The sequence below is a fragment of the Octopus bimaculoides genome, chromosome 6 (assembly GCF_001194135.2).
Source record: "Octopus bimaculoides isolate UCB-OBI-ISO-001 chromosome 6, ASM119413v2, whole genome shotgun sequence".
Classification (NCBI taxonomy): Eukaryota; Metazoa; Mollusca; class Cephalopoda; order Octopoda; family Octopodidae; genus Octopus; species Octopus bimaculoides.
In genome coordinates this window covers 116,854,141-116,872,767 of record NC_068986.1, presented here as the reverse complement: position 1 = coordinate 116,872,767, position 18,627 = coordinate 116,854,141, and the positions used below count along the sequence as shown (strand labels likewise).

Sequence of the window (18,627 nt, the reverse complement as noted above, 5' to 3'; positions counted from 1 at the left end):
ATATATATATATATATAAATAAAATTTTGTTGAACATTAGGTTTGTGATTACTAAGTATTAATCATTTGAATTAAGTTCGCGTGCACTACTTATTCTGTTTCTGGTGCAAACATTGTCCATCTACTGTTTTGTGTTTGATTAGAAGGCTTATGTCCAGTGCTGCCATAACTGATCATGCCAGGAGGAACTTTCTTCTGATAGAATGACTCTTGGAACTTGCAAAACCAAACTGACATTCCATTCAAGGTTATACTGAACATTTGTGAACGAGAATGATTCTCAAGGGCAAAAGAGTGTTTTCAGCAGGAAAATGTTGAGTTTCACCAGTAACAATGCAGCCATTTTTTATAGAAATCTTTCTAAAACATAATTTATGATCAATGAACAATTATGTTATCTGTCATTGAGGTTCATTAAATCTAAGTGAATACATTGATTTTGTATACTTGGCTCTAGATATCTAAGATATACAGAAAGAAGAAAGATTATTTTATTGAGATATCTAGAATGTTCAGGAAACTGTCTGATTGAGTCTTAAGTATATTATTTAAAATGTATACCAACTACTCTGACTTTCATTTTATATATGTGGTATGACTTAGATAAACCTCTTTTGCTTATAGCTTTTTTTTCTCTCCATTTCTATAATATATAATTTAAGTTTGGGTACCCCACAAACAAAATTAAAATTGCAATAATATAAGAAGTCACATTCTGTGTGTGTTTGTGTGTAAATTCTTGTCTCTGAAACAAGTAAGTTACCATATCACTTGTAATAAGTAACTGCTTCTTCAATGCTGTGATACCAGAATATGAGAGAAACTCCAGCCTGTATCTGTGTTGACTTTGAAGAATTTTTCGTTGGATGTTAATGGTTTTTGAAGTATTCTTGTTTGTATGGGGTTTAAAGAAAATCTTTGTCCATGAAGTAGAACAGAATGGTTCCCATTAAAGAAATCTCCTGCTTGAATACTCAAAACACTTAAGGATGAAGAGTTGTCAGAGTTAAGCAAGTGAATTCATTAGTTTAGCTGACACCTCTCTGTCGCAATATCTTCCACTGCTGTGTCCCCTCAGCCCATCACACTGCCCCACATATTTTGGTATTGTTTGTTGTAGACATTAACCAATTCCAGTAACTAACAGCAGAAGGATGTAGGGTAAAGTCAACTCTGGCGGTTATTGAACTCAGTAATAAAAGGATGTCACTAAATACCACAAGGCATTAACTCTCATACTGTATCAGTTCTGTCATTTCGTTGCTCTCAAATAAGAAATAAACATTTCTTACTTTATCGGAAAATCAGAAATTTGTAAGGGACATATATAAACTCAGTTAAAAATTAATTTTAATCTCAGGATACAAATGGAGTGAAAAACATTATATTGAAGCCTGCCCCTCCACGTTTTTTAAACAACATTATTTAGTGTTTGTTTTCTTTGTTGGTTTGACAGTTGCAGGTAAGCCAGGTGACTCTGCCAAACTCTACTGTCTGCTTTGGTTTCTACAGCTGGATGTCCTTCCTTACACCAACTGGGTGCTTTTTACAGGACACTAGCACCAACAGGGTCACCAAATAACTAGCAAGAGAACATCCCTCAACAACTGAGTGGGTGAGTAGTATTGAGGGAGGTGAATAGAGGGACAGAAGCAGGTGTCTTGGAGTGGAGGAGATACAGGGCTACCCCAGTTGGGAAAGAGAGAGAGAGAGAAGATGGTGAAAATATGTCAGGGCTTACCATTGAGTGATAGGGAGGTGTATACAAGTGATACAGAAAATTGGATAGGGTGAGTGGGTGGGTAAGTTTTGTAAGAGTAGAAGATAGAGGGGAGGGGGATGCAGTGTGTGGTGATCACTGGTAGAGGTAGGAGTGATGTTAGGAAGATGAGTTGTCGGGGACAGATTGTATGCAGGGGCATAGACATAAACTGTCTAACTTTAGAGTCTCACTTTGGTGGACAGGTCTCCTCAAGCACAACAAACCACCAAAATCTTGTCTTTTGCACACCACGTTTGATGCCTCTTATACCGAGGTTTTCTCTGAACACATTTACACTTTGTCATTGCACATCCAGCAGAGCGTGCTAGCTTCATTTCTTTCACTCTTTTTGCAATCACAGCTCACACATTTTGCTACCATGTAACATTGCTGTTCGTACACAAGCTTCATCTCGTCTACCTTTATCAATTATTATTATTAAAAGGCAACAAGCTGGCAAAATCGTTAGCATGCCAGACAAAATGCAGAGCAGCATTTTGTCTTTGCATCCTGAGTTCAAATTCCACTGGCGTCAACTTTACCTTTCCTCTGTTTGTGGTTGATAAAATGAGTACCAGTTGCACACTGGGGTCATTGTAATTGACTAACCCCTCCCCCAAATGTCAGTCCTTGTGCCTCTGTAGCGTTGATGTTTTTAGCAACAGCAATAAAATCAATAGTTTATAACAAAATATTAATTGCTTTAGGTAAGGGGTCTCAGGGAGTAGCGTCCCTGCCTTCCTGAGCTAGTTTTCCACCACATTTCTTAAAAATCCTGGTAGAGGCCTTGGTCTCGGGACCACTCATGTCTAGAAACTGAGGTTGGGGGTAAGCAAGGACATGCTCCCTGTAGAAAATCCAGCTCCAAAAAAGCCTCATGATAGCAAAGGAGAATGAGACCCAGCCAGCCCAAAGGTTGGGGTGAGCTGCACCTACCTACCTCAGTTGCTATGGCATTGAGGTAGATCCGGCCACTCCCATTAACGGGGGACAAAACCCAGATTTAAAACACTGGATGATGATATCTAGACACAGGGAGTCAACAATATGGGTAGATGGGAAGTTGACTAAATCCATCTCAGTACTTGACTGGTTCTTTATCAACCTTGGAAGTATGATTGGCAAAGCTGACTTTGGTGCAATTTGAACTCAGAATATAAAGAGTTGTAACTAAATGAGGCAAGACCTTTTGTCTGATGCTCTAACAATTCTGCCAATTGAATATCCTTTAGGTTTCTGATGTAGGCACAATGCATAATATTTGACTGAGAGGGAGCTGGTTGATTTTAAATGAAACCATTTGTTCACCGGTACTTTCTTTCATTGACCTTGAAAGGATGAAGGGCAAAGTCAACCTTGGCAGGATTTGAACTCAGAATGCAAAGAGCTATAAGAAATACTGCAAGACACTTTTTCTGGTATTCTAACAACTTTCCTGATCTACTTCCCCAATATTACTAATAATGATAATAATGGTTTCAAAGCAGCAGTTTTATGAGAAAGGATTTAGACAATTTCACTGACTCCAGTATTTGACTGGTATTTTATTTTATCAATCTTGAAAAGATGGATGGCATTGTCAACCTCAGTGGAATTTGAATTTGGGATGGTAGAAGAAATGTTGCTGAGAATATTGTCTGGCTTGCTAACAATTCTGCCAGATTACTACCTTAATAATAATAATAATAATAATCTTGGCACAAAGCCAGCAATCTGAAAGTGAGAAGGATAGTCAGTTATATGAAGCCCTGTACTTTAGTGACTCTGAAAGGACGAAAGGCAAATTTGATCTCGGCGGAATTTGAACTCAGATCATAAAGTGCCAGAAGAAATGCTGCTAACAGTTCTACCAACTCATTGCCATAATGCTTTATTAAGTAGTAGAGTATTTTTGTTCTTTGCTCAGCTAATTATGTGCAACACTAATAACGAAGATAAGCTAACTGAAAATATCCTCTGCATCATGTTTCACTGAAAGGTTATTCAACTGTGAACTGAAGATTAAACTAGCAAAGCTGGAACATCTGCTACTATGGAAATACAGGAAGTGATATGTCTTGATGTAATATTCCAAAAAAGGATTTAAAAAAGCTATTCAATGTTTAATATTCTAATCTGTGAATTATCATTGACTTCCCACTTCCCAACCACATGGTTTCAAGTTCAGTCCCATTGTGTGGCACCTTGGGCAGTCAAAGCCTTGTGAGTGAATCTGATTGATGGAAACTGAAAGAAGTGCATCATATATACATGTGTGTATATTTGTGTCATACAAGTGGTGTAGTTTGTTTCCAATCTTCTGTGTATCTATTTCCAGCCATCCTTTGGAAACGGGTGAGAGTTTGTAACATGAAGGGCAACTGGTTGTAGAAAATCTGTCTCAGAAAATTCCATCTGATTTATGCAAGCTTGGGGAAGTTGAGTAACTTCCCCTGTACAGATACTGTGAAAGAAATTGCCCAAGACATTCTGTAAAGGGTTTGGCATTAGGAAGGACATCTAGCCATAGAAACCATGGCCAAGGTAGACATTGGCACATGGTGCAGTCCTTACACCAATGGGATTCTGTCAGACCATCCAATTCATACCAATAATGTGATGATGATGTGGGGGAGTGGGGTATGTACATGTAATGTTTGTGTGTGTATGTATGTATGTGCAATATCCTTTATATGGGCCTGAAATGCAGCGAATGTTTAACAGCTGGAAAGAGAAATAGGGTGAGCATGTTTTCATTAGTAGTCATGCTGGGACTTTAGTACTAAGGTTTTAGTCAAACATTTCAACTCCACTGTTTATTCCAGCCTAGTTCTTCTCATTTATTCTTCTCATTTATTCTTCTCATTTATTCTTCTCATTTATTCTTCTCATTTATTCTTCTCATTTATTCTTCTCATTTATTCCAGCCTAGTTCTTCTCATTTATTCTTCTCATTTATTCCAGCCTAGTTCTTCTCATTTATTCTTCTCATTTATTCCAGCCTAGTTCTTCTCATTTTGCCAGTTGGCAGCTAAGTTGCCATTTTGATGGAACACCAGTGTTGTTGTTTTCCATGGCACTGCCGTATCTGATATATAAATATACACACACACATAGGATAGGCTTCTGAACAGTTTCCACCCACCTGGTTTCATGAAAAGTTATTGATTATAATAGAAAATACTAGCTCAATGTGCTGCACAGCAGCAATAGTCACAAACACAGTTGGTTGGGGAGCAGTTCTTAACACCACATGACCATGTGTGTGTGTGCAACATCATCATCATTTTACATTTTTTCCATGTGGATCTGGATTTTATGGTTCAACAGGTTCCAATGGTCAGTGGATGCCATCTTGCCCCAATGTCTACTTGGATGCTCTTCCTTGATGCCAACCACTTTACAGAATTCACCAGATGCTTTCTTTCATTGCACCAGCATTGTTGGGGTCACCAAGTAACTTAGACTAAAGGGCACCCACATCGGAGAGCAAGAAGTTCAAGTATGAAGGGAGAAACGGGTTTACTGTTGGTAGAGTGTGTTAGTGGAAGAAGTAACAGAGACAGTATAAGAGGGAAAGGAATGAGAAAGACCCCTGCGTTAATGAGAGGGAGTCCGAGAGTGATAAAGAAGACTATGCTATACATAGATGGGTGGAAGATGGTGACAGAAATGATCAGGAAGAGTGAGTAAAGGTTGAAAGATTGGGTGGAGAATGAGTGATAAAGAGAAATTAAGGAGGCAGTCAGCAATGTGTGGGACTATGGTAAGAATGAAGGACAGAGGACTGTAGGAAGTGGTTGGGAGGGGGAGTGATGACTGGCAGAACAGAAAGAATAAGAAAGGGTATGATGATGTATTTAAACGCCCCCCTCCACTGCCACTTAGGTCACCTCCTACCTCTAAGAATTTTTCAGGGTATTTAAGAGAATCTGTGTTCCTAGTGTTTATTGTTCCTGTGCATCAAAGACTACTTTCTCTGGTAACCTACCTGTGATTACACTGCACCTCTCATGTGTCCATAGTTTGCACTGGGTATATTGTATAAAATTTCTACGTATCTAGTAAGGCGAATGTGTTTATGGAAGCAGTGTCTTGTCTGTTCTTACTTATAGTTTCGTCTTTGCTAAGTTAACCTTGAAGCCATTTGATTCCAGATTTTGCTTGTGTGTGTAGAATTCATTCACTAATCCTAATACAGATTCAACTACAAGAACAAGGTCATCAGCATATGGTTTCAATCTAATGACTGAAACAAAAGATAAAGGATAAAAGATTCCACTGTGAAGGATTCCAGTGGGAGAGGAATTATTTTGGGGAATGTCTTCTTCCTTGACAATGGAATATTTTAATATCACTCCATGAAACCAGAGTGAAGTATCATTATCAGTCTTGTCAAGCATGTTATAACTTTGGAAGCGGCACTGCAGTGTTATAAATGATGAGGTATGAAAATAATTGGTTGAATTATTGTACAGTTAAAAATATCCACATTAATTACACCACCACCATTGTATCAGAAAATTTAAGGAAATGTTATGTAAATGACAAGAGTTTGGAGATGATGGTAAGACAGAGCTCAGCATTGCTTCTTAATTGGGCTGTGTGGTGGCTGTTTATTGATTTAGTAACTAAATTTGTGTAGTGTTGGATCTAGAGAGTTAATTGGTTTTTGTTGCTGTATGGATCTCTTCTCTAGCAAGTGACTGTGCAAAATGTTATAATCTGTTGATTGATAGCAATACCTATTGATCATGCTGTATATAAACGTTTACAGATGTTCTTGTCAGAGGTTTTCCTCTGGGGTTGACCATTTCTCTCATTCACTCTACTTACTAAATATATATATAACAAAACTCTTTTCTTTTTCTCTTTTCCAGAAAAATGCCAAAGTGTGTGTTCTTGGAGCATCTGGAGGTATTGGTCAACCGTTGTCCTTGCTGCTGAAGAACAGCCCCCTAGTCAGCCATTTATCCCTCTATGATATTGCACACACTCCAGGTGTGGCTGCAGATCTTAGTCATCTTGAGACTAGGGCTAAAGTAACAGGCCACATGGGACCCAGTGAATTACAAGAAGCTGTCACTGGTGCTGATGTTGTTCTCATTCCAGCTGGTGTCCCCAGAAAACCAGGTGAGTTGACCATTTCTGTTGAAATCCACTTTTTTTCAATTAAGTTTCAAAATTATAAAGAATTTAGGAAATTAAATTTGTCATTAAGCTGATGCTTGCAGCATAAATCTAAATGAAATCTTGATAGATTTCTATTTAGTTCACTTTAAAATGGGAAGGTTTGTAGCATCAAACCTGGGGCAGTCTTGGGCAGGTTCATTGCAAAAGGGTTAAGGACTAACAAGTTGGATGTAACCTAATCTGAACTTTTCGTATTTGTTGGGGGAGTAGAATTTAATTAACATGAAAACAATGAGAGGTAGTTAAGTTTTTTTTTTTTTTTTTTTTTTAATTAACAAAAAAAAATTAAATGAGTTAAAAATGAGGTAACATTGTGTATGAAATCATCATCATCATGATCGTTTAATGTCCGCTTTTCATGCTGGCATGGGTTGGACGGTTTGACTGATGTCTGGAGAGCTAGAAGGCTGCACCAGTCTCCAATCTGATCTGGCAAAGTTTCTATAGCTGGATGCCCTTCCTAATGCCAACTACTCCGAGAGTGTAGTGGGTGCTTTTATGTGCCACCAGCACGAGGGCCAGCCAGGTGGTACTGGCATTGGCCATGCTCAAACTATTATTGTAAAATAATAAAAAGAAAGTGAGGTTTTGCAGGTTATGGTGGTCTACTGACATAATGTTATTGTTTCTGAGGCTAGACTGTCATTCTATTTAGCATTGGGTCACATCAGTCTTTAATAATGTCAAAGACAATGATGTTTATCAAGCTGTATATTTATATATTTTCTATGGCATTTTGTGAACAATAGCTCCATTAGTTACAAGTTTCAAATGAGCCAAGCTTTAGTTCTCTGTATTTCCAACAAGAATGACAAGAGAGGATCTGTGTGCAACCTGGAGCATAATAAATGCCACAAGATATTTTAATTTGAAACATTGTCTACGCAATCACATCACTGTTTACAAATACACAAACAATTTTTTTTATGGTTTTTGAACTTGGTCTGACCTTCAAACATTTAAGATATGGTAAATTTTATTTACTTTAAAAAACAAATTCATAAAATATTAATATATCATTCACCACATTAACCTCTACCCCTATCTGCCACTCTCCTCTCACACTTAGGTGAACTTATCCACCCATCTTTCCCAATCTTCTGCCTGTATTAGCTCTTATACTCATCTTCTTGTGCCTTGAGCATGTTCTCTGATGCCTCATCACCACCATCAGTGTCTTTTCAGCTACTCCCTCCCACCCTTATATAATGTAGGGTAGCCATATATCTCCTCTATCAAACCACCAGTTCCTGTCCCTCTCTACTCTACCCCCATTCAGTCAACAGGGCTTTTACTTGTCTTGTTATCGATTTGGTAACCTCACTAGAGCCAGTGTCTCTGAAAAGCTCCCAGTACTCTTTGTAAAGTGGTTGGCATTAGGAAGGGCATCCAGCCATGGAAACCCTGCCAAAACAAAACATGAGAGCTCAGTGCAGTCCTCTGGCTTGCTGGGTCGACCCATGCCAATGCATTATTTTATTTTAGAATTGTTTCATTGCATTAGTAAATGGCTGTCAGTTATGTGATCAGCAATGTAACGAACATTAAAAGTATTATTACTATCATAGAAAACTGAAATGTTATTATGGTGATTTATGTTCTGTATTACTTCCCAGTTAACTTGAACAATAAGTGTAACTTATGCCATCCTGATTACAGCCATGCAAAAAGATATAATATTTACTTTTCATATGGTGTGCACTTATAATTTTTAGATTTAAAAACCTTAGATAAAGTGCACATATAACATGCATGAATAAATTTGTGTGTTTTTTTTTAATGGTTTTCTCCTTTAAATCAGCCACTTAATAAATTGTTATCTCTTGTTGGTTCGATGTTACACGATTGAGTTTTCTTTTTCTCCACCAGGGATGACTCGAGATGATCTCTTCAACACAAATGCATCCATTGTTGGCAATTTAGCTGATGCCTGTGCCCAGTTCTGCCCCAAAGCTATGTTGGCCATAGTGACTAACCCAGTAAGTTGTCACTCTCTTCCACACTTCTGGTTAGGAATTGCAATTGATTCCATTCTATTTACATGTCTTTTTAATGAATTAACTCATAATATTAGATATGAAGAGTAGAAATCAATATTATTAAATAATATCAATTTCAACCAGTGGTCAGAATACTTAAAAGAAAACGTCTGAGGACCGTGAATTGTATTTAAATATCAACAATAAGAGGAGGGACCACCATGTGGATCCCTTGTATGCCAAAAATAGAATGACATCTATCTTTAGCATACAAGGGATCCACTTAGTGGTCCCTCCTCTTATTTATAATTACATATTAGATATTATAAACGCCAATTTGAGACAGAAAAGTGCCACAGGCAATCACTGACAACTGTGTGGAGACCTGTAATTGTTTTCTGTTTGAAATTAGTGATTGTGTTGGTTTCGAATTTTGGCACAAGGCCAGCAATTTCAGGGAGGCGAGTAAATCATTTACATCAACCTCAGCACTTAACTGGTATTTATTTTATGAACCCTGAAAAGATGAAAGGCAAAGTTGACATGGGAAGAATTTGAGCTCAGAATGTAAAGACAGTCAAAATGCCACTAAGCATTTTTGCCTGGCATTATGCTAACGATTCTGCCAGCTTATTAATCATCATCATCGTTTAACGTCCGTTTTCCATGCTGGCATGGGTTGGACGATGTGACTGAGGACTGGTGAAACTAGATGGCTGCACCAGGCTCCAATCTGATCTGGCAGAGTTTCTACAGCTGGATGCCCTTCCTAACGCCAACCACTCAAAATGGTGTTTTTTTTACATGCCACTTGCATAGGAGCCAGTTCAGTGGCACTAGCAATGGCCTTGCTCGAATGTCTTTTCATGTGCCACCAGCACAAGTGCCAGTAAGGCAATGCTGGTAACAATCACGCTCAAATGGTGCTATTTACATGCCACTGGCACGGAAGCCAGACAGCTGCTCTGGTAATGATCACGCTCGGACGGTGCTCTATATTAACATCTAATATTATATGGATTAATCATATAAAACTGAAAACAGCTGGTTTTATAATGAAGTTGTTTAAGTTTGTGATTCATTGGTAAAAAAAAGGAGATCGAACTTTTCTTTGCCTTTCATCCAGCAGAATTTTGGACGTCTGGGTTCAGCTGGGTCTTATCTTTTTTGTTGTTGGTTTATGATATAGAACCTTAAGGCTTAGTGTTGTCACCATGCTAGCATGGATTAAATAGTTCTGTAAATCTATATATTTCTTTGAATTATTGAAAAAATAATTTTTGAGTGTTTATAGAGCTAAACCATTTCAACACTAAGAACCAGATAATCTACTTTGTTAACTCTTTCAAATTGAGATTTGAGGATTTTTCTGTTCTGAATTTCTGATAAAATGTAATAAATGATACTCAATGTGGATTCTAAAACCAAATTTGACTTCCTTGCAGGTAAATTCTACTGTCCCAATTGCTTCAGAAATTTACAAAAAGAGAGGAGTATATGATCCCAAAAGAATCTTTGGTGTCAGCACTTTAGACGTTGTCAGAGCAAACACATTTATTGCTGAAGCAAGGGTATTCATCTTCTCTGTTTTTTAAATTTCATCTCTGTTCATGAATATTACAAACATTTTATTATGAAAGTAACTTAATATTTCTCTTTCATTGACTAACAATAGAAATAAGTTGATTATTTAACTCTTGAAATTTTACACAATATTCCTGAAATGAGCTTAGTTAATGTTAATCTTGAATTTTACTACTTTTCTTTCCAGGGTTTGGATGTATCTAAAGTGAGTGTCCCAGTCATTGGTGGTCACTCAGGTGTTACTATCATCCCTCTCATTTCACAATGTACTCCTCCAGTATCTTTCCCTCATGTAAGTACTTCTTTCCTCCTATGAAATATCTCTGTTGATTCAATCCCTTATTTTTTTTTTATCATGTCAATACAAATTAAGAAATGTGTCCCCACATTTGCATGATGAATAGACTGTAGTATACTGTTATGGCATTAGAATTGACTTTTCCAATTCTTTCTTAATCAAAGTGACAAAGTTGTTTTTATCTTTTAGAGTCTATCAAAGATGATGCAGTATCCATTGCTGTGTCACTAAGTTTTTCATTGGCTAAATTGTAACCACTCATTGCTGATGTAACTGTTATAAAGTGACAAAACACATCCAGCAGTAACATATCTGCTGACTCTCACAGATAAAACTAGTCAAAACTTATTGCAAATAGAAATAGTTAAGCAGCCATGTCGGTGAAAAGAACCTGGTGCACTCTGTAAAGTGGTTGGCATTAGTTGGGGCATCCAGCCATAGAACCCATATCAAAGCAGACTGTGGAGCACAATGCTGTCTTCAGATTCTGTCTGTCAAACTGCCCAACCCATACTAGCATGAAAAAAACACGTTAAAGATAACATTAACAGTCTGAAAAACCATAACCTTATATGTCAAACTTTTAAACATTTATATATTTACCTCCAGCTCGCTGGTGTGAGACATAGATGTACTACTACATCAATCACAACAATAATAAAATGGGTCTTGGGGTTTTTTGTTGTTGTTTTTTTTTTTTACAATCTAATGATAAAAATTCATTTCTATTTCTATCTAGGAAGAAAGAGTTCGTCTAAGTGTCAGAATTCAGAATGCTGGTACCGAGGTTGTTGAAGCTAAAGCAGGGGCTGTATGTATCTTTTATTTTCACTTTTAAAAACTACAAAAGTCATTTTCTTATGTCCGTTACAGAAGGCCACAAGGAAGACTTGTGAAGTTAGCTTTACAATCACGTTTGCAACCAGTTTTGACCTCCCTTTATGACACTTCCTACCATGACCTCCTAGCCTAGTAACCAATGCATTAGCAATGAAATTTGCCAGATGCCTCATATATTTTAATACAACACATTCTAATGAAACAATATGAAAATAAGTGAGAGGTGTTGCTTCGGTCATTAGGCTGTGGCCATGCTGGGGCGATGCCTTGGAGAATTTTTAGTCAAATGCATCGACCCCAGTACTTAATTTTTTTTAAGCCTGGTACTTATTCTGTCAGTTTCTTTTTGCCAAACTGCTAAGTTACAGGGGTGTAAACACACCGACACTGGTTGTCAAGTGGTGGTGGGAGAAAGACACACATACATCAGGCTTCTTTCAGTTTCCATCTACCAAATCTACTCACAAGGCTTTGGTTGGCTTGAAGCTATAGTAGAAGATACCTGCCCAAGATGCCACACAATGGGACTGAACCCGGAATCATGAGATTTGGAAAGAATGCTTTGCAATACAAAATCTTGCTTCACCAAATCAGTTTTTTTTTTAATGTTTTGTTTTAATGACCCTTACTGTAATTGTGATATTTTTTTATGTTTCTATTTTGACAGGGATCTGCAACATTGTCAATGGCCTACGCTGGGGCTCGTTTTGCCTTTTCCCTTTTAGAGGCTCTTTCTGGAGTTGAAGGCATAGTTGAATGCGCATATGTACGATCTGACGAAACTGAAGCTAAATATTTCTCTACCCCCATTCTTCTTGGAGTAAGTAAATATGTCAAACTTTAATAAATTCTTTAGCTAAATCTTTAATCCTGACTCTGATGCTGACTTAACCCTTTACCATTCAGATTACTGATCAATGCCAGGACTCCCTAACTGGCTCCCGTGCAGGTGGCACGTGAAAAGCACCACCCGAACGTGGCCAATGCCAGTACCCCCTGACTGGCTCCCATGCCAGTGGCACGTAAAAAGCACTATCTGGATATGATTGATGCTTGGCCCACCTGACTAGCTCCTGTGCCGGTGGCACGTAAAAAGCACCCACTACACTCTTGGAGTGGTTGGTGTTAGGAAGGGCATCCAGCTGTAGAAACACTGCCAGATCAGACTAGAGCCTGGTGCAGCCATCTGGTTCGCCAATCTTCAGTCAAATCGTCCAACCCATGCTAGCATGGGAAGCGGAGGTTAAACAATGATGATGATGATGATTACGCTGTCAAATGTAATACTTGTTTATTCACACAGCTTTGAATTAATCATGCTTTTAATTATATAGCTTTGAGATTTTGATGTGATTATTTTTAGAATGACATTGTTGTGTAGGTGTGAGGGGTCAGATCTGGCTGGTTTCAACATAACGCAAACAGAACATTTTAACCAGATATGGCCAGTTTAAATGCTAAAGAGTTAGACTTCTACATGAACTGTCAGATTTCTTTCCTAGCATAATGAATGAAGATATTTGTGGAACTGCTAAATTGCTGTTTATGGAAATAACCAGAAACCTCTCAGATAGTCACTTGGCAAAGGTTTAAATCTAAGTCTGTTTCGTTTAGAGAGCAACTTTTATAGTAGTGCATGGTGGATAAGGATCAATGGACTGGCATACCAGTTATGCTTTTGATGAAACTTAAATATTAAATGGCACAGATATAAAATTGAGGTTACAATTATTTCTCTTCCTTTGAAATAATTAATAAAATCTGTGTCATAATGAATATGACATTAAAGGATTCATTTTCTTATACTGCACTCAGTACAGTTTAATCCAGCTTCTGTTTCTATTGTTTGGAAATATAAAGTAAATATTTAGAATTGTGTTACGGCTATTCCTCTAAAGATTTGTTATATCAAATAAAACCGATTTTCTACTGTACTCAGAAGATAACTTTACTTTGCCATTTATCATACTAAATGTATATATAAAATTAGATGGAATACTGCTGTTTTTGTTTTTTGTCTGAGAGAAAATCTCTTCATAGATTCAGTTGCATTCACAGACTTTTTTTTATAACCCAGCAAGCTTTCTGCAATACCAGTGTATGCATTATTGTTTGTTTCCTATATATTGAACCATGAATTTCATCTTAACAGATGACAAATGGGTGCATAGAAGTGACAAGCCCCTACAAAGGCAAAACTCGTGTGTTGTTCTTGTGGGTCTGTGCTGCAATGATATCTGCTTTGCTCCAATATAGATTGTGGTTTTAACACGTGTCTATGCAGAGAATTTTCTCTCACCCAAAAACTACAGCATCGTACCTTCTAACAATGTATATATGTTTTAGTATGATACACAGACGGCAAATTTAGTCTCCTGTCTGAATTCTGTTGACCAAGGTAACAATTGGCGTTAGGAAGGGCATCCAGCTGTAGAAACTCTGCCAAATTTAGATTGGAGCTTGGTGTTGCCATCCGGTTTCACCAGTCCTCAGTCAGATCGTCCAACCCATGCTAGCATGGAAAGCGGACATTAAACGATGATGATGATGATGATGATGTAACCTTTGTTATTTATTCTAACAGTCTGTCTGAAGTATTCTTGTAATTAGCCTAACAACCCACTGCTTGCTTTTTTATTTCAGGTAAACGGAGTTGAGAAAAATCTTGGAATTGGTAAGTTGATTGAATATGAAGTTGAACTCATCAAAGCTGCACTGCCTGAATTGAAGACAAACATCCAGAAAGGTGAAGACTTTGTCGCTAAAATGATGGCTTGAATTTCTACAGACCCATTAGAAGAAAAACAGAACTTAAAAGCATCACATCATCATTGTAGATCACCTGCCATTTCCCTGTCTCTCTTTTTCTCTTCCTTTCTTTCAAAATTCTTATCTCAGCTCACATTGCTCTGTGATCAGTTTTGTCTAAGTGATATCTCAACCGTCACAAATGTAAAACTAAAAACATTTGAGGCAGAAATACTAAACAGACTGAGAGAGAGAAAAAAAAACAAACAACAGATTCAACTCGATTAGCTGGTGGGAAACGAAGTTTGTGACATTCAAATAACGATGAAAAAAGAACTCTAACAAAAAAAGGAAAAAAAAAAACATTAACTTGTGTTATAGCTTTCTGACTCTTCTTTGACACCTATTATTATTATTATTTTCTTCTTCCTTGTACAGCATCAGACTTAGGTGTAGCTCTAGTAGGGATTGGATTGTGAGTGCGTGTTTTCTTTTTCTCCTCTCCCTTCCCTTTGACAGCGCCTTCTCAACTTCTCCTACTGCTAAATATGTCGAAATTGTTCAGCCAATGTTTTTCCATGACCTGGAAAGTTGAACTAGATTGGTGCCGCTGTAGCAGTAATCTGTCTTTATATTTCCTCAGTATTTCCTGTGCTTGTCCAGTATAAAAGGAGCTGTGTATTATGGACTACAAACTAAAATTAAGTGAACTGAAAAACGGCACTGAACATAAAACATCTCAGAATAAATTAATGATTTGTTAAATTAGTTTGTTGATATTGTTTTTTTCCATGGAACTTTTCTTTAATTTTAGCAACAGCTGTTGATATTGCTTCTCTCTTCAAAAAATTAAATTTGGTATCATTATATCTATTTTGCCATTAGCTATTAATGGTCATGATGATAACTGTACTTCTAGAAGTTATTAGCCAAACTTAATCTGAATATTGGTTTGGAATGATTTCTAATCTTAAGGTACTGCTAATCTTCATGTGGAAATTATTTAACCATTTCAGGACTGTATCCCTAATGAGTAAATTGCCTGGATTCAAAAATAATTTTCAAAGTAATCAACATTTGGGTTATGTTTTGTAAAATACTTATACCATTATATATTAATGTTGACCAACAGAAATTTTGCAATATCATTCACAGTAAAATTTTGGGGAAATTTTTTATTCAAATATGACCTCTCTTATATTGTTTATATCTGGCTTTAAGAAATTGCTGTTCAACCAAGTAAACTCATATTTGGTAATTAATCTCTTACCGTGTGACCAGTGAGGATATTTTGCCTAAAGAAAGCATAATTTTAGTTTAGCAAAACTAAACATCTTTGATATTATTACACATGAAAATTTTTGATTGGTTTTTTTTGTAGGGAAATTTTTTTTTTTTTTTGGAAGAATAAAGTGGAATATTTAGCAGTAAAAAAATAACTGCCGGTTGGCTCAATAATCTTTTAAACTTCCAGCTGTGGGGGAGGAACAAGACAAAGAAGATATGAAGTAGATGACAATGCAACAAGTGACACAGAATACAGCTTTAGATAAAAAAATATTTGTATTCATATTAAATATGTTACTTGTTGAGAATGTGGTTAGATATACAAGTGAAGAATTTTTTTTTAAATCTTAAATTTTACAAGTGAAAAGATAAGTTATTAATGAGCATAAATATGGCTGTGTTCAATTTACAATAAAATATTTCTGAGTTTAATGCCACTGTGTAGTACCTTGGGCAAGTTTCTTCAACAGCAGCGTCAGATTCACCAAAGCTTTGCAAGTTAAATTTAGTTGCTAGAAACTGGCAGAAAGCCATTAAATATATAACAGCGAAATCAGTACTTGCACTAAAAATGTGGGTTCTGTGCCTTCGTGCCTGGTCTACTTTGCTTTTTATCCTCAACAGTAAGGTAAAACAAGTACCGAGTTAAAACAATTAATAAAAACATTTAACTGAAACCAATAAAAGATAGGTTTTATGAATTAGATTAAAAGAGACAAAAAAACTGCAATCTCAAAACAAGAAAAGGAAGCATAAGCCAAACAAAATAGCTTATGGAGGGCCTCTGAATATAAATGTGTGCGTGTTTATATCTGCATCCCTCGTATGCTCTTCTATTGGTGCCATCATGAAATGCATCAAGCTCCCTTGGTCAGAAAGGTTAATCTATTTGTAAGGGTTTGTTACTTAAAAGCTTCTCCAGTTGTGCTTGGCCAAGACTGGACATTAGCCGAGTTGTAATTTTATCGTAGCCACACTTCTTGGCTAAATCGTGGGCAGTTTCGCCACGGTCATTCGTTCTGCTTACTTCAGCTCCACATCTGCAAAAAAAAAAAAAGAAAAAAAGTATCAAAATGGGAGACAATAAACGGGGTTGATTTAGATTTATTTTCTTATACTGGTTTCCTACAGTTTCTCACACCTGGTTCAGTGGTTAGGGCATTCAGATCTCAATCATAAGGCTGTGAGTTCAATTTCCAGTTCACTCGTACCTGTATTTCAAAGGGTCAGCCTTGTCACACTGAATCTCCCTGAGAACTGTTAAGGGTATGTGTGTCTGTGGAGCGCTTAGCCACTTGCATGTTAATTTCACAAGTAGGCTGTTCTGTTGATCAGATCACCTGGAACACTCGTCATCGTAACTGACGGAATACCAATAACAATTAGTAACAGTAATTAATTAATTCTTTTCTTCTCTAGGCACAAAGCCTGAAATTTTGGGGGAGGGGGCCAGTCAACTAGATTGACCCCAATATGCAACTGGTACTTAATTTATCAACCCCGAACGGATGAAAGACAAAGTTGACCTCGGCAGAATTTGAACTCAGAACATAAAGACAGATGAAATACCATTAAGCATTTCGCCCGGTGTGCTAACATTTCTGCCAGCTCACCGCCTTAACAGTAATTAATTAAATCAACTCATTACTTATTCTGTTGACTTTCAGAAGTCAAAAGAATAAAGGTGGAAAGTCAGAATGGACTTGGCTGGGATTTGAACTCAAAATGCAAATAAGCAAATGTCACAAACTATTTTGTCTGATGCTCCACTGTTTCTATAGGCATTTCTGATGAACTTACAGGATTTGATCAGCCCAAGGTAATTACTTGGCCAAAGTGCAGCTCAGTTGAGATTGAACCCACAGTCATGTTGTTATTCTTTTTTGTTTATTCTTTCAGTCATTTGACATCCAACTGGATAAACCACGCCAAAACGGACAATGGAGCCTGGTGCAGTTCCTTGTCAAACTGTCCAACCCATGCCAGCATAGAAAACGGATGTTGAATGATGATGATATATAACGTGGCCAATACCAGTGCCGTCTGCCTGGCACCCATGCCAGTGACACGTAAAAAGCACCAATTGAGCGTGACCGATGCCAGTGCTGCTTGACTGACACCCGTGCCGGTGGCATGTAAAAAGTACCGTTTGAGCATGGCTGATGCCAGTGCCACCCGACTGGCTCCTAGGCCGGTAGCACGTAGAAGTCTTCACTATACTCTCAGAGTGGTTGGCATTAGGAAAGGCATCCAGCTGTAGAAACGTTGCCAGGTCAAATTGGAGCCAGGTGCGACCTCCTGGCTTGCCAGTTCTCAGCCAAACCGTTCAACCCATGCCAGCATGGAAAGATGTTAAATAACTATGATGATGAATGTAATATATGTAATAACCAAACTTGTTTCAAAGGTATTCACGAAGTAGCATAATGAAGAGTAAAGCAGAAGCTAAGCACACAACACTGCTGCATAAACACAGACCTGGATGTGACCAGACAATCTGTTGCAAGAATTTGGTCTTGGTTTCAAACCCAAGCAGTGGTGGAGGACAAACACACACACACGGAGTTTCTTATTTCTTTATTGCCCACAAGGGGCTAAACATAGAGGGGACAAACAAAGGGATTAAGTCGATTACATCGACCCCAGTACGTAACTGGTACTTAATTTATCGACCCCGAAAGGACGAAAGGCAAAGTCGACCTCGTCGGAATTTGAACTCAGAACGTAGCAGCAGACGAAATACCGCTAAGCATTTCGCTCGGCGCGCTAACGTTTCTGCCAGCTCACCGCCTTGTTTCTATTTACCAAATCCCCTCACAAGGCTCTAGTTGGCCTGAAGCTGTAGTAGAAGACACGCAGTGGGACTGAACCCGGAACCATGTGGTTGGGAAGCGATCTTCTTACCACACAGCCACGCCTGCGCCTATATATTTATATTTGTGGCGTGAATGTTTGGT

The 18,627-nt window shown here is 37.6% G+C and overlaps 2 protein-coding genes across 2 annotated transcripts in view; one reads left to right on the top strand and one right to left on the bottom strand.

Moving 5' to 3' along the window:
• LOC106872209 (malate dehydrogenase, mitochondrial) overlaps positions 1-15,148 on the top strand; it is a 19,540-nt gene extending 4,392 nt beyond the window's left edge. Inside the window, exons 2-8 of the mRNA XM_014919117.2 lie at positions 6,622-6,874; positions 8,804-8,913; positions 10,359-10,484; positions 10,685-10,789; positions 11,535-11,606; positions 12,303-12,455; positions 14,279-15,148. Of these exons, the coding sequence (XP_014774603.1) occupies positions 6,622-6,874; positions 8,804-8,913; positions 10,359-10,484; positions 10,685-10,789; positions 11,535-11,606; positions 12,303-12,455; positions 14,279-14,413 (954 nt within the window). The 3' untranslated portion in view covers positions 14,414-15,148. The remainder of the gene's footprint in view (positions 1-6,621; positions 6,875-8,803; positions 8,914-10,358; positions 10,485-10,684; positions 10,790-11,534; positions 11,607-12,302; positions 12,456-14,278) is intronic.
• Positions 15,149-15,531: 383 nt separating this feature from the next.
• Positions 15,532-18,627, bottom strand: part of LOC106872202 (double zinc ribbon and ankyrin repeat-containing protein 1) — a 44,490-nt gene continuing 41,394 nt past the window's right edge. Inside the window, exon 21 of the mRNA XM_052968511.1 lies at positions 15,532-16,710. Coding sequence (XP_052824471.1) covers positions 16,551-16,710 — 160 coding nt within the window. The 3' untranslated portion in view covers positions 15,532-16,550. The remainder of the gene's footprint in view (positions 16,711-18,627) is intronic.